The 14,573-nt window shown below is 38.8% G+C and overlaps 1 protein-coding gene across 2 annotated transcripts in view; it reads left to right on the top strand.

The window, feature by feature from the left end:
• HIBADH (3-hydroxyisobutyrate dehydrogenase) overlaps positions 1–13,660 on the top strand; it is a 104,795-nt gene extending 91,135 nt beyond the window's left edge. For both annotated transcript variants that reach the window (XM_060020649.1, XM_069541016.1), the window contains exons 6-8: positions 701–777; positions 7,892–8,048; positions 12,702–13,660. In XM_060020649.1, coding sequence (XP_059876632.1) covers positions 701–777; positions 7,892–8,048; positions 12,702–12,860 — 393 coding nt within the window. In that variant the 3' untranslated portion in view covers positions 12,861–13,660. The remainder of the gene's footprint in view (positions 1–700; positions 778–7,891; positions 8,049–12,701) is intronic.
• Positions 13,661–14,573: the final 913 nt, after the last annotated feature.

The following is a 14,573-nucleotide window of genomic DNA, read 5'->3' as shown; positions in this document are numbered from 1 at the left end:
ACAGATCCCTATTTCGTACCACGTCAAATGTGGACACTAGCTTCCGTAGCTCTTGACATAGTCTTAACTATCAAACTTCTCCTCATTCCTTAAAACCACTGCACATGAGTCCATTTTCTTACTGTTCTCAGGAGTATCTCATGCCCTTGCGTATTTATTTTTTTCCCTGCTCTCCTTCTTTCCCTCTCTTGCCTATTTAAATCCTGCCTGGCCTTCTGAGAGATGGTTTCAGGTTCTGCTTCCTCTCCGCACCTGTCCTCAGTGATCTGGTTTCTCTGAACGCCTGTCTCTGTCTTACAGTTTCTACCATACAGTTTACCACTTAGTTGTGTTGGCTTGTTCATTGCCTTTTCATTTGGTGTGTTACTCCTGTTTCCCTAGTTAGAATGTCAGCCTCATTCCTGAAGGAGCAGTTGTGCCACATCAATCAGTATTCCCTGTTGTGCTTGCGCCCATAGGAGTAGCTCAGTTGCCACACCGCAGAGCTCTTCCCTAGGGGAAGAGGACCCCCTCCCAGTCTGCTCTGGGATCTTGTGTTAGGCTCAGAGGGAGGCTTGCAGCACCAAGTGCCTTTCCTCCTTTGAAAGAATCAAAAGTTGGATGCTCTTACTTTTAGAGACGTGGAATAGGGTGAAGAAATCTTCCTGTGAGTTATAGCTTGAAAATAAAGATATTTAATATGTACTCAATTTATTTTCAGGCTGCGAAGATCTGCAACAACTTGCTGTTAGCTATTAGTATGATTGGAACCGCTGAAGCTATGAATCTGGGAATCAGGTTTGTTGAATAGTACATTTTCATATACTAACAGTTTTTATGAGCTTTCCGTTTTGATTTTCTGATGTTGAAAACAAATGTTCATGAGAGATAAATCAGTTGATCTAGGAACATTGTGAAAGTATTTCATTATTGAACTTTAATAGACTTTGCTTATTGGACGACCAATAGGACCCTGGAGAGCATGAATGCTCTCTGCCATAAGCCATAAAATGTATTGTGCTTTATATTTGAAGTTACATTATCCTTTTTATATGGGAGCTCCATTTCTTCTATTATGTCGAAAGGCAAGAGACACTTTTACTATAAAATTTAAACAATCTCTGGCAGTGTAGGACACATTTGTATAAAATACAGTTTTAATGTATAGTGAATTCAGGTGTTATGCTACCATGTGACTGGTTTTATGTATCTATTTTAAATATAGTCCCCAAAATCTACACTAAAAGGGTTCTTGGTTGTTTATTCTCAGGATAAACTGGATGGCATTCATAAAGCCGAAACTCGTATGCATAACTCTTTTCATTTTAACTTCCCTAGGGTTCTGTTACATTACATTAAGGATATATCTTTTCATTGAAATAAAATGGCATTCATACTTTGCTGAAAGTGATTCAGGAATTCAGTTTTTCCTACGATGGTGATCATCCTTTAGAATGCTTAAGGTTAATGTCTTAATTTTAGCCTTTAATCTTTTGGGTTAGGAATGCTACATATGATTAATCACCTAATTAATTTTTGGGGTGTTTTGCATTTCATGAATATAATAAATATACATTTCTTACTTTAGAAAATGCTTAATGAGAAAGATGCTTTTACTGAGGTGTTTTCTTCACACGTCCCCAAACTGCTTGCCAAATATATCACAAATCAGAGTAGTGTTTCATACCATAGCTTTTGATGAAAGCAATAAAAAGAGCCAAAGTGCTTGAGATATTTTTTAAAACACAGTAATGGATTCACATTTCCTCTTAATTACCATATCAAGATGCTGTTGTTTTATTGAATTGCCCTTGTCTCAGATGTTAAACTGTCTTGACCTATTAAGTTGTCATGTTGTAATTGAGACAAAAGAGGAATTTGCTTTGCATCAGCGCTAATTGGTTTATCAATATCCTGTACCATTTACATTTTAAAATTGAATGTCTGTAAGATGGTAAGGCATATTTGTACAAAGCCTTAATAAAACTGGTGGTATATAAGAAGCTGTTCAGGGTGTTATGTCTGTATTGTAGCCAGTTTAGGCTATGGGTCACTTATCATAATTGAAAAACCGGTTACTAGTAACTTGTTTTTATGTTCATCCTCTAGATTAATTTTATGGAGGAGGAAAATGTAAATTTCTGGAACCAAAATTGCATACAAAATTAATTGGTGTTGACAGTAGGATTAGAGCATTAGTATGCATTTGCATCTTTAGAATTTTTTTTCATTTTTCTGGATATAAATGAGTATATAATAAAAAAAGTAAAAGCCTAGGTTATACTATACTGAAGTTTCCCTCTCTTTTTGCCAGTTTATTTTATATTCTGCTGCTTACTTTAAACGTCACTGGATCAGAATGTTCCTTAGGCATCCTCTAGCATTCCTCAAATAATTTTCCTAGCAAAAGTCTTATTAGATGATCATTCTAAAATGAAGTTTTTGTACAGTAAGTGCTTATGGAAGTCTAACTCCAAAAGCCAGCTAATGAAGAGTAGTATGAAAATCAGTTGAATCAAATGAATAAAATGTATACAATGAAATGTATACATTGGCTACTAGAGTAAGTTTATTATCAAAGAGAAAAGAAAGTGATAAAATTCCAAACAGCAATATTAAGAGCAGAAGCAATAAATAGATTTTCCCTTATTGTTGGCCTTGATCCACTATGACAAAAACAATATTTAGAAATATGAAACTTTCAATGTTTAATTTTTCCAAAACTCTATTACTGTTACTGATGTATATGTGTGTAAATGAAATATTTACACACACACACACACACACACACACACACACACATGTCTGAACACAAAGCAGGAACTCATTGTTTTTACTTAACTGTTACAATAATTTGTAAGTTTATGGTGCTCTACATTGTACTAATGAATTGCTTATTTTCATGACATTAGGATTTTATCGGTTTATCTTACAGAGATTCTCAGTGGTTTGAAAGTCCTAAAAATGATTGCTTCTGCTATTGTCTTTTCTCCATGGTTTACAGACATGGTTTAAAATGACAGGAATGTTGTCTAATAGAGTATAGAGAGCGGCCACGATTTATTGAGCATTGCAAGGTGAAAGAGAAAATTGGCATCAGCAAGCATAAATTCCCAAGTAGTAAATTCCCACAAAGTAGTATAGCATCGAAGTGGTTCAGCCACATTATATTCTGTTCACTCTGAAGTAAAAATTTTTTTAGAGAATTAATGTCAACATTTACAAATTGAGTTACCTATTCCCATGAAGTGATCGTTTCTGATTAATTTCATTCTCATAAGTCAGTGTCTTTTCTTGAACACTGACGTTTCCCTTTTATAAATAGAAGAATAAAACCTTATAGTTTTAAACTGTTGACCCTATGATCTTTTACAATGAGTGTTTATGGATGTTAGATTTTTAAATGCTATGAAAAAGTAACGCATAAAAAATATTGGTATACAACATATTTAGAAATTCTTTTTTACTAGAACTTTCTGCCTTCTAATTGGGATCTATTTAGGACTCAGAACATAGTTTTATGGTACTGAAAGGGCCTTACTTGCGTTAGAGAGGTTTTATTCCTGTGCACCACGTAAGAATAACATTGGTAATATGAGTTTTGTTTTTTTGTTTTCATTTTTGTTCTGCCAGAAATTATGTTTTTTGTTTGGTTTGCTTTTTTTTCAATATGGGCGGTATAACAAGTTGTTTGCATTGCCAACAGGGTCCAGGCCCCTCTAGCAACAGCCATATTGTCTCCTTCCACCAAAAGAAGCTTAAAACAGTCAAACTTTTGGAAGGCCGTTCAAGATGAGAACTTTCCCACAAGCATAATTTTAGCTTCCTGGTTACTTCCCTAAGAAGGTGTTGCCTTTTCATTTAGGTGATGACTGAAACCTCTTAGTTGTATACCCTGATAGATATAACATATGGCAAAAGGTTTATAATAAAGGTTTGGCCCAATTTCTTATTAAACTGATAGGATGCCATCATGTTGGCTGATTAAGTGACTACCCATATGACCCAGTGAGACTCAGGGCAGTGAGTGTGGGTGTCTGTTGATGACCACATCCCAGCTCTGCCACAGACTTAAGCTTTTCTCATCTGTAAAGTGACAAAAATAATAGTATCTATCCACAGTAGCAGTAGTATCTGTTGTGAACAGTAAATTAAATCATCCATGTAAACCTTTTAAAACAGTGCCCGATACATAGTAGGTGCTCAATACATGGTAGTTATTGACGTGATGGTGGTGGTGGTTGGTATTTGAATTGAATTGTACGTTAATGTTTTTTTTCTTTATAACACTTCTCACTGGCTAGCATTATATATTTATTTGTCTGTTTATTGTCTGTCTTCCCAACTAGAATGCAGGCTCTATGAGCTTTGTCTGCTCACCACTGTATCTTTTTTTTTTTTTAAATAAATTTATTTATTTATTTTTGGCTGCATTGGGTCTTCGTTGCTGCACGCGGGCTTTCTCTAGTTGCAGAGAATGGGGGCTACTCTTCGTTGAGGTGTTCAGGCTTCTCACTGTGGTGGCTTCTCATGTTGCGGAGCACAGGCTCTAGGTGTGTGGGCTTTAGTAGTTGTGGCACGCGGGCTCAGTAGTTGTGGCTCGTGGGCTCTAGAGCGCAGGCTCAGTAGTTGTGGTGCATGGGCTTAGTTGCTCCGTGGCATGTGGGATCTTCCCGGACCAGGTCTCGAACCCATGTCTCCTGCATTGGCAGGTGGATTCTTAACCACTGCGCCACCAGGGAAGTCCCTCACCACTTTATCTTAAGAACATCCCTGGCATGTAATAGGCACTCAATGAAGATTTGTCAGACGAATGAGGTGGGGGTTGGGGGGCTCTTCCCCTGCCTCAGGTAAACGTTACTGGGCAGGCGTCTTAACTGGCCCACTCCTGGAGGGCAGGCACAGCCTCTTCTTAGATGGCAGGTCTGCGTAAACATTGGTGAATAACAGAATGATTGATTTAAGTTGACATAGTCTTAGATGTTTCATTTCCAGATCGGTTCCTGTGATACAAACATCTCAGTTTAGGGACATTGTTTGCTTTGTTCTTACATAAAACCAGACAGTATAGATACTTACAGAGACTATAAGGTGAACAAACTTTTTTGGCCCTTAAAAGCCTTGGTTACAGTGAAGGCAAACACTTGGCTTCTCTTTAATTTTTCTTATAGTTTATGCATCATTTTTACTTCTCCCAAAAGTTCATTTAAAATTCTTGTGTTTTAAAGGTGAGTAGATTTGACACAGTGACGTTTATTTGAGTTGCGTTATATATGCGGTCAGAGCAATGAATTCATTCTGTTTATATCAGAGAACATTCCAGCAATTGTAAAGCCACATGCATGCATGCGCACACTCTCGAACCACATCCAGTGGCAAGTTATTATGGGGACTGACAGACTGTCATCCTTTTGATGGCTTGAGCTGTATATCTCCTGAACGGCAATGGGGCTCTTATGCAGAAAGTATCATATGTTCCCAGCCAATTTACAGGGAAACAGCAATAACATTTTATCATGGTTGAGAGCCCAGTAGCTGCTTCCTATTAAACTTGCCCTTTCAGATACCTGTCTTGGATTAATTTGTTGATTTCAAATGAAACTCAGTCTTCTCCAGTGAAGCATGACGTTCTAGGATAGACTCCCTGAATGACAATTACTGTGTATTCTAGCTGGTTTCAGACCATTACAAGCCTTGGGCACAGTGGAAGACAGAGGACTTCAGTAACTGATTTTAATATCATGTCTAATTTTAACTGTCAGTTATATATATGCCAGTGAAAGAATCCTCAGAAAGATGAAATGCAAAACACTTCTAACTTGACTTTTTAATGATACACTTTGCTGTTGGGGGGTTGGGGAGGACTGGAGAGGGAGTAGCCATCTCCTAAGGAGAATCAGCATGGTGGGGAAGCATCAGATTTGAAAAGTGAGCCCATAACAACTGCCACCTCATTTTTGTGTGTGCCCCTCAGGATGCTTCTAAATAGTAATATGTTCACCAAAAAGGGTTCCATAAATCAGCGCCAGTATTTTTCCCTGAACATTCAAGAAAAATGAAATGTAGCGTTTTACAAAGGATAATAAGCTTTGCTCCCATTTTGGTGAGTATTATAGACAGAGTATGAATTTCTTTAGCAATAAAGAGTGTCGTGAGGCACTGTTGAGTCTAACCTGGTAGGTTATAAGGAGGGGGAGTATCTCTGCTGCTTTGAATGTAATGAGCCATTTTAAAAGAAAATCTAAATTAGGAAGCCTGAATTATATTCCAAATGGAAGGTAAAGACAGTGTTTTGGGGTCTTTAAAAATATCCTCTGCTCATAGAGCACATTAGACATATACATTCTTGCATATTTGTGCTTAGACAATATATTTGCAGTTATAGCAAATTAACTAGTTGTTCATTTGTGATTTTACTTTTCACAGTTTTTGCCTAAGTGCATTGACTTTATCTTTTCCTAAGTCATCTGTTACCATAGCATCCTGATAGCCTAATTATATTTGAAAGGGGAAAGGAAGCATCAGTAGCAAATTATACATGTAACAAACTTGGATCTTTATAAAAGAATGAATGAAACCATCAGGTTTCTTTCCAGCAGTGTACAGTTGAACAGAATGTATGACAGCTGATTTAGATGGAATCTTTATCTGTTATAATCTTTAGTAAAAACCGCTCATTATAACACAGGCTACCATGTGAGTTCATCTTCATGGCATGCCATATAGTATTGCTTGAACCACAGCTGCTCCTTGAAAGCCTGATTACATAACAGTTGTGTTATGTGGTGAGTCCGTACACATCCTGGCTGTTAGCCCTAGACCCTGCTCGAGCATTGGAAAAAGGTTTTACTGGTCATTCTATTCTGATCTGGAAATAGACAGACAATTTTGAACACACAAGTACTAAACAGCACCCCAAAATGCACAGTTCGTTTAATATTTACATGTGTCTCTGTTTAATCTTTTTTTTTTTTAATTCTGAAAGGGATTGGTTTTAAGAAAAAGCAGAAAGTTTTATTTGAAACTTGATTCAAAGATACGTAGCAAAACTGTGCTTCCCAGGCTTCACTAAGATACTTGGAATAAAGTAATAGAGCATTTTAATTCTACTTTTTTTCTGGGTCCACATTGAACAGCCGTTTATGCCATCAGCTCAGTGATAGAACAAATGATGTTTCCGCTTGGGCAAGCTTTGTTTTATCAGGATCAGTAACCTTATCAGCAGTTGACCCAGAACTATAATGCATGTCTCTGAATAGATAGCATATGTCACAACTCTGTGCAGACTTGCTTCATAAGCAAGAATGTCTAATGAAGATTTAATAAATAAGGAAAAGTTTCCAGCAAGAAATGTCTTCTTTTATAACGATAACTTCCCTGAAGCTCATTTTACTGCTTATGGCTCATCTCTTGCATTTATTCTCTCATAAGAGCTAAAGGAATAAACATACATATAAATGCATCCACATGGACTCCCATGATACATAATTTAACTGTCAATATTTCTTTCTGAAATACATCACTTGTGAGTAAAGACTGTAGAATTTAGATGATCATCTTGGCTTAAGGTTCTTACGTGACACATAAATGCAATAATGTCCAAAAGACTAGAAAACCCATGTGTGTGGTAAACCAACAATACTTTTATGCAGTCGTATGTTATTTCTTAAAAGCAGGGTAGTGCAGAAGGTTTTCTCTCAGTGCAAAATGTCCTGGCTCAGACATGTTTAATCACTAGCTTTTAATACCCTATAATTTAAGATTGGATTCTTCATTCTAGTCAGTCTGCTTAGATATTTGAAGACATATCATAAATGGAGAGAGAAGATGGAGCATCCTCACACATAAATAATCACACGTGACTTGTATATTTTGGCATTTAACACTTCTTTTCTTTGACCTTCTTTGACAGGTTAGGGCTTGACCCAAAACTCTTGGCTAAAATCCTAAATATGAGCTCAGGACGATGTTGGTCAAGTGACACCTATAATCCTGTACCTGGGGTGATGGATGGAGTTCCCTCGGCTAATAACTATCAGGGTGGATTCGGAACAACACTCATGGCTAAGGTATGGTAAATGCAGAGACTACCCAAGAGAGCAGGGAAATGTTTAGTGGTTTCGTTCTCCTTCCCTCCTTTCTCAGTCGCCCCACCTCAGCCTACCCCCACTTCTCCCCTCTCGTAACAAATCATACGTCTATCCTAGAAGGCAAGATTACTAAACTAGTGACCCAGTCACTGGAAATTATTTAAAACTTAGCGTGGATAAAAACCTTTTATCTTGTTCATTTTTAATCCTGGCCTTTCAGATGAGAAGAATAGGCTGGGATTTTTCTTTTGTGCTGGGGTTTGTTTGTAATGTGAGCCGGTAAAATGTTGTTCTTCATCCTAAATTTACATTATTTACCAAGTCCTTAGAACGGAAGCAGTAATAAGCATTTTCCGACGGTTAATAGTATAATGACATTGGATATACATATCACAAAAGAAGAGAGGACCTTTCGCATGATGCTAGATATCTAAATACATCTTCCTACTTTAAGAATGTATACATTTATGTATAAAGTCATTTGAAAAGCAAATTGTTGGCCTCCTCTCATTTGTGATCTCAACGTTAGAAAATACTTTTTAGACAAACGACTTGCAGATTTTGTGAGAGCTTATTCCCTACCCCACTCCCCACACCCCTGCCATTTACTTTTTGACAGAGTAAGAATATGTACAGTTGTATACCGTATTCAGCTTACTCTCCTTCATTTCCCAGGATGTTTCATCCATTCTGCTTCTCGGCTGTGCCCTGAATTCACCCACTTGCCCTCTCTACCACTACCAGTACCCCGGCTGAACCTTGTTTAGCTTCTACAACATCTGCCCTTAACTGGTCTCCTGGCCTTTCATTCTCATCTTCTTCTCCAGTTCATTTTCTACGGTAAAGAGTGGACTTCCTAAAATGTAAAACCCTGGTTATGTCATCTCTCCTGTTAAGTCTCTTTCATGGTTTCCAGTTACTTGTAGATTGAAGTCCATCTCTGCACATTGTCTTAAAGGCCTTTGCTCTCCTCACCAGCTCATTTCTGCCTTCCCACCCGCCTCCTCTGCTTCAGCCACACCGAACTCGTTTGGCCTCTTGTCCCCTCTCCCTGGCAGCCCTCGACGCCTGCTCTTCCCTCAGCCTGCCTCTTCCTTCCTTGCCCCTCCGGCCAGACCCCTGGCGCATTGTTGGCTCACTTTAAATATTTATTGGATGAAGCAATGTTTGAAACTACGTTTCTTATTTTGTAGTTTTATTTCTCCTCGTGTTTCATTTAAGAAAATATTTATTTTTATGCCGATCTGTACCTTGTATTTAGGTTTGCGTATCCTCCACACAGGCTTTTGTAAGTTGTGCTGTGTTGCTCTTGTTGCAAACAGAAAGTAGCTCCTTAAGTGGATTGTTTTCACAAAGCTGCAGGGTCGTTTATTAGGGCACGCAGAAGAGTGAAAGAATCGCATTTATGCCCAGTTTGCTTTACGTACATGTATGAAGTGGGTTGTGACCTGTTAGCTTATTTGGTTCCTAAAATACTGCTAATGGCTCCAACAGAGGAAGCAGCTGACAAGTAACCTGTAAGCAGTGCTGGCTTTATTTGGGGACTCTCCTCTACGTCACACCTTTACTTCCATCATTTTCTCCAGTGTCCCTGCCCAGGAAGAATCTGCTCCTGTTGAGGTCCTTTAAAATTATTTTCTTGATAATAAAAGATAGCATAAGACAGTACAGTAGTAAAACATATGGACATTCCTGTTCTCTTTTGCTCTTTGTAAGTTGTCATTTCGCTTATAAAGAGCAAGATTTCTGAATTTTGCTTAAAATGAAAGCATTTAGAAAGGAACTTAAAAAATGCTTTCATCACCTCAGATAGCTGTTAGCAAAACATACCGTAACTAATTAGACTTGTGTACAGAAATTGATAGAGATTAAAGAAGTCCCCATCAGTGCTACATTGATTAAAGCAATCATACCTGCTTGGGCAGATCAGGCCTTTACTTACTAGGAGATATTTTGCTCAACTACCATTAGATCTCATTGTGTTGGGGGAGATAATGTTAATGTGTCCTTGAAGTAGAGGCTTGTACATTTATTTCTAGGTCTTTTTTTTTTTTTTTTTGCGGTACGCAGGCCTCTCACTGTTGTGGCCTCTCCCATCGCGGAGCAGAGGCTCCGGATGCGCAGGCTTAGCAGCCATGGCTCATGGGCCCAGCCGCTCCACGGCATGTGGGATCCTCCCGGACCGGGGCACGAACCCGTGTCCCCTGCATCGGCAGGCAGACTCTCAACCACTGCGCCACCAGGGAAGCCCTATTTCTATGTCTTAACATCATAAAATTCTAATATATAGTGTGTATATAATCAGAACATAATCAATACAAAAACTAGATCTTTCTTCTAAACCCCACAACCTAGAAGTCTGTTTCTGATGGCCACTAAGGAACAAATTATGGAAAATTATGACCACTCTTATTACTCACCCAGTGTACCTGTGTCCTTGTAATACATAACGATTTGGTCCTCTATTAATTTGTTGAAACCTTTTGCAATTGTTTTGTATTTTTTTCCTGTACCACCCACTGAGCTCAGAATTCATAAATATTTTTATTTGATTAGTGAAGTGGGGTGTTTGTTTATTTTAAATTATATGTTACAAGCTTCAAAGGATACCTTCTTTTCTAACATTTCAGGATTGACAAGCCACTTAGGATTTTATAGACTAAATCACCTTTCTCTTTTTAGAATGTCCACCCTTTAAGGTAGCAGCCACCAAAGCTATTTTAGCTTCCCCTTTTTGGTTTTATTAGCTCTTATTTGGGATATTTACTTGCCCCTTTGAAAACCTCTAATAGCCTTTTCTTCTCAATAGCATTGTCTTCTCCTCGATATGTTGTGTTTACTCTAGGTTCTTATGTTCTAGTTATACTACTAGGTTAAAAATGATAGACAGTCTTTCTATGTAGATTTTCTGTCGTTTTTACATAAATGCATCTTGCAGATGTGCAGCAAAATGACGTTGACAGAAGAGGCTTATCTGCTTGTCTGGGTATAAGCAATAATGTAGCTGTCCACATTTGTGAAGTGTGTGGGTAGTAATTAAACTTGCTTTTTAGTGAAAGCCGTAGAAGACTTTAAGGTTACGTAGATTTTCCAAATCTGTGGGTTTACATGTGAAAATTCTACAAGTAAGCACAAAATACTGTTAACACCTATAGCATCATAGATATCCAAGAGGCTAGAGATTTAATCCATTCTTTAAACTTTGCTTGTTTTTCCCTTGAATCATTTCCTCCTTTGAGTGGATGGTATCAGTAACTACTCCGTTATCAAGGGTGTTCCTCAAAGAATACAAATAGGCCTCATCTTGCTTCTTGTCTTCCTCTTTCATTGCTTGTTGGCTTTTCCACTGGTGGAGGAAATGAAGATGGTAATGGTAAGAAGGAAGTCTTGGTTTTGCCACTTGTTTGCAGCACTTATTTAATCACAAATGAAATGTGGGGAATATTGTTTCAGTTAACCATGCCTCCATTGTCTTCCATCTACCCCCAGATATTTCAAGGTTGGACAAGATTCCATTCTTACAGTAGAGGATACCATTAACTACAGTTTAACTATAAAAGATTCATTATGTTAACTTTTGTCTGTTTTTAAACAATAGACAATAATAAGTTTTCCAAAACTCTCTGAATGAAACATTAGCGCTCAGAGATGTTAAAGTGTTGTTGTGAAGCTGATTGTCTGTTGCACTTGAAAGAAAATCCAGCTTCGTCTCCAGACATCATAAAGCTTCCATGTTGCACCTCTGCCATCCCCAGTCTCAATTCCCTCCCCAGCCCCTTGCTTATTCTAGTTCAGCCTCATTGGCCTTCTTACTGTTTCTTGAGCATCCAAGCCATGCCCCCCCCAGGGGGCCTTTCCCTTGCTCTTCCACCCACCTGAAACTCTCTTCCCCCAGCTCTCCAAAGAACTCACTGCCCCCTCACATTCAGATCTTAGGTCAAGTGTCTTTGCCTCGGGAGGTCTTCCCTAAACATCTCATCAATCAGAACTCTCTTCCTTCCACCCCACCCCTTGCTATATATGACTTTCTGACCCCTTACCCTGCTTTATTTCTCTCCAGAGCACTTGTCATTGTCTGGAAGTTTAGTATTTGTTTTACTGTCTATCTTCAACGCTGGATAGTACGTTCCTGAGAACAGTGACTTGGTTTTATTATCATGACTGCATATCACCAGGACTTAGAACAGTGCCCAGCACACAGCAGTTGTTAAATATGTGTTGACTTAAGACATTGAATGGATATTTTCATCATTGATAATTTCATCATGCTTAATTTCATAATGGGGTTTGTCTTAGGCTTACAGGCTTCTGTAGATTTGAAAAAGCATTTCTCTGTGTGATCTCACCTGGATAGGAACACCTGGCCGAAGTCAAAACAAAACAGATAGGTTTTGTGGAGGGTGGAGGAGTGGAGAGGCCACTCAGAAATCAAGGTTTTCTCTCTGGAGCAGTTTTGCAGCTAAGAAAGGGCGTATAAAAAATATATATATAACTTAACATCGTGCTTGTAAGTATCTTATTTTTTCAGGCTTCATTTTTTCTTCTTTGAAACCCAAGCATTAGGAGCCACAGTTCTGAAGTGAGCCTTAACTACCAACCTCAATGTATTCCCTCCGCCCTTGTTTGACTTAGGATCTGGGATTAGCACAAGACTCTGCTACCAGCACGAAGAGCCCAATCCTTTTGGGCAGTCAGGCCCATCAGATCTACAGGATGATGTGTGCGAAGGGCTACTCCAAAAAAGACTTCTCATCCGTGTTCCAGTTTCTACGAGAGGAGGAGACGTTCTGAGTTTGCCCTTTGGCTGTGGACACTGTTGGGAGCCAAACTCTATCTTGGAGCCTCTTATAGCTCACTCCACAAGTAAATGGACTTAATCAAAGGTCATCTGTCTGCTTTTGTTTGTCTAGTTCACAATAAACCCTGGGATTTTTCACCCATTTTTAACTGCTTATTCTTTTTACCTATTTAGCAAACACATACTATCTGAATTTTTGTTTTTTTTCTGCGAGCCGCTGATGGGCTCTGCTAGCTCGCTGACTGACCTTTTTCAGAAGTTTGATTCCTGAGCATCATTAGCTAAAACATTGCCTACTTCAATCAGGATATTGTTTACTCCACTTTACAAATAAAACCAATTTTTTTTTTCCACAGGATAAAACCTCTCCTGGAGGAAAGAAAAGAAATGGGTGTGAGGAAAGGAGTTAGAGAAAGGGGAAGTATAGTGAATTACTCGCTGTGTCCCTCAGAAAGTTTGCCCTGTTAACCCAGTGGTGGTATTCTTGCATTCTGAGGTTACTGGTTTATTTTCCAGGACTTGATAAAGCAAGAGAACTCCTTGCCGCATGCTGTGTAATTTGGACTCTGTTACATTACCGTGGTGTGCCGCTCTTGTAACAACTCCCAATACTCAGCAAACTTATTTTTTATATTTTTGCTTCCTTGTACATTCTTACTACATATTTTTTGACTTCAAAAGAATGGCATCTTTAGAACTGTTTCAGAGCCTACGATGATATGTGCTGTAGATAATTATTATATTATCCTAAATATAACCATATTATTTTGAATTCAAATAAATTTCTATGCTGATAATACTTTCTTGGAGTTTTTGTGTCTTCCTAACCATTTGGTGAACAGTCAAATGATCTGACAAACTGGTGTTGCAGACTAACGGGGAAAGGATGAGAAGGAAGGGAAGGGAGCGGGGAGGTCGAGAGGAACCGAGTGTGAACTGACCGGTGGCCAGCCCTCATCCTACTGCTCTGCCTGCATCCTTAACGAGAATTTGTTTCAGTGTTTTCTGGGTTGTGGGTGCTGTAGGAATTTGGCCTGCAATAAATGAAATATGTCCCAGTAGGGAGCATAGTCGCCGCTTTCCCCACCACAGCCCCTAGAAATACTTAAGGCGATAGGCCTAGGTACCAGATTTAGCAGAAGGACTGCTATGTCCATCATTTTCCTGGTGATCAAAAATTCCAGGCATTAGTGTAAGTGCTGGGGCTGCAGTGATAAGCAAAACAGATAAAATCCTGCCCTTGTAGACCATAAATTCTGGTGTCTCGCATGTGTGTGTGTGAGGAGGTGTGACAGACAAGAAATAAATGTTTAATGTGTATGTCAGGTAATAATCGGGACTAAAAGGAGAAATAAAGCAGGGTAAGGGGGATGGATGGGGAGTCCTGGGGTATTTTATTAGGGTGGTAAGGGAAGTTATCTTTGTAAGGTGGCATTTGAGCAGAGATAGGAAGGAAGTGAGGGAACAAGCCATGTAGATATCTGGGGAAAGAAACTGTAGGCATAGGGAACAGAAAGTACAAAGGCACTGAGGTAGGATAACACCAGATATGAGGACCAACGAGGCTGTTAGTGAAGTGCCATAAAATGAGGGAGGCCAGATCGTGTAGGACCTTGGAGGCCATGTTAGGATGTTGGCTTTTATTCTGAGTGAAACAGGCAGTGTGTCGGTTACCAAAAGCAAAAGCTAACTGATACACTGCCACA

This window comes from Delphinus delphis, chromosome 9 (genome assembly GCF_949987515.2).
Source record: "Delphinus delphis chromosome 9, mDelDel1.2, whole genome shotgun sequence".
Lineage (NCBI taxonomy): Eukaryota > Metazoa > Chordata > Mammalia > Artiodactyla > Delphinidae > Delphinus > Delphinus delphis.
Note: the sequence above shows the minus strand (reverse complement) of the source record. Positions and strands in the feature narration are given on the sequence as shown.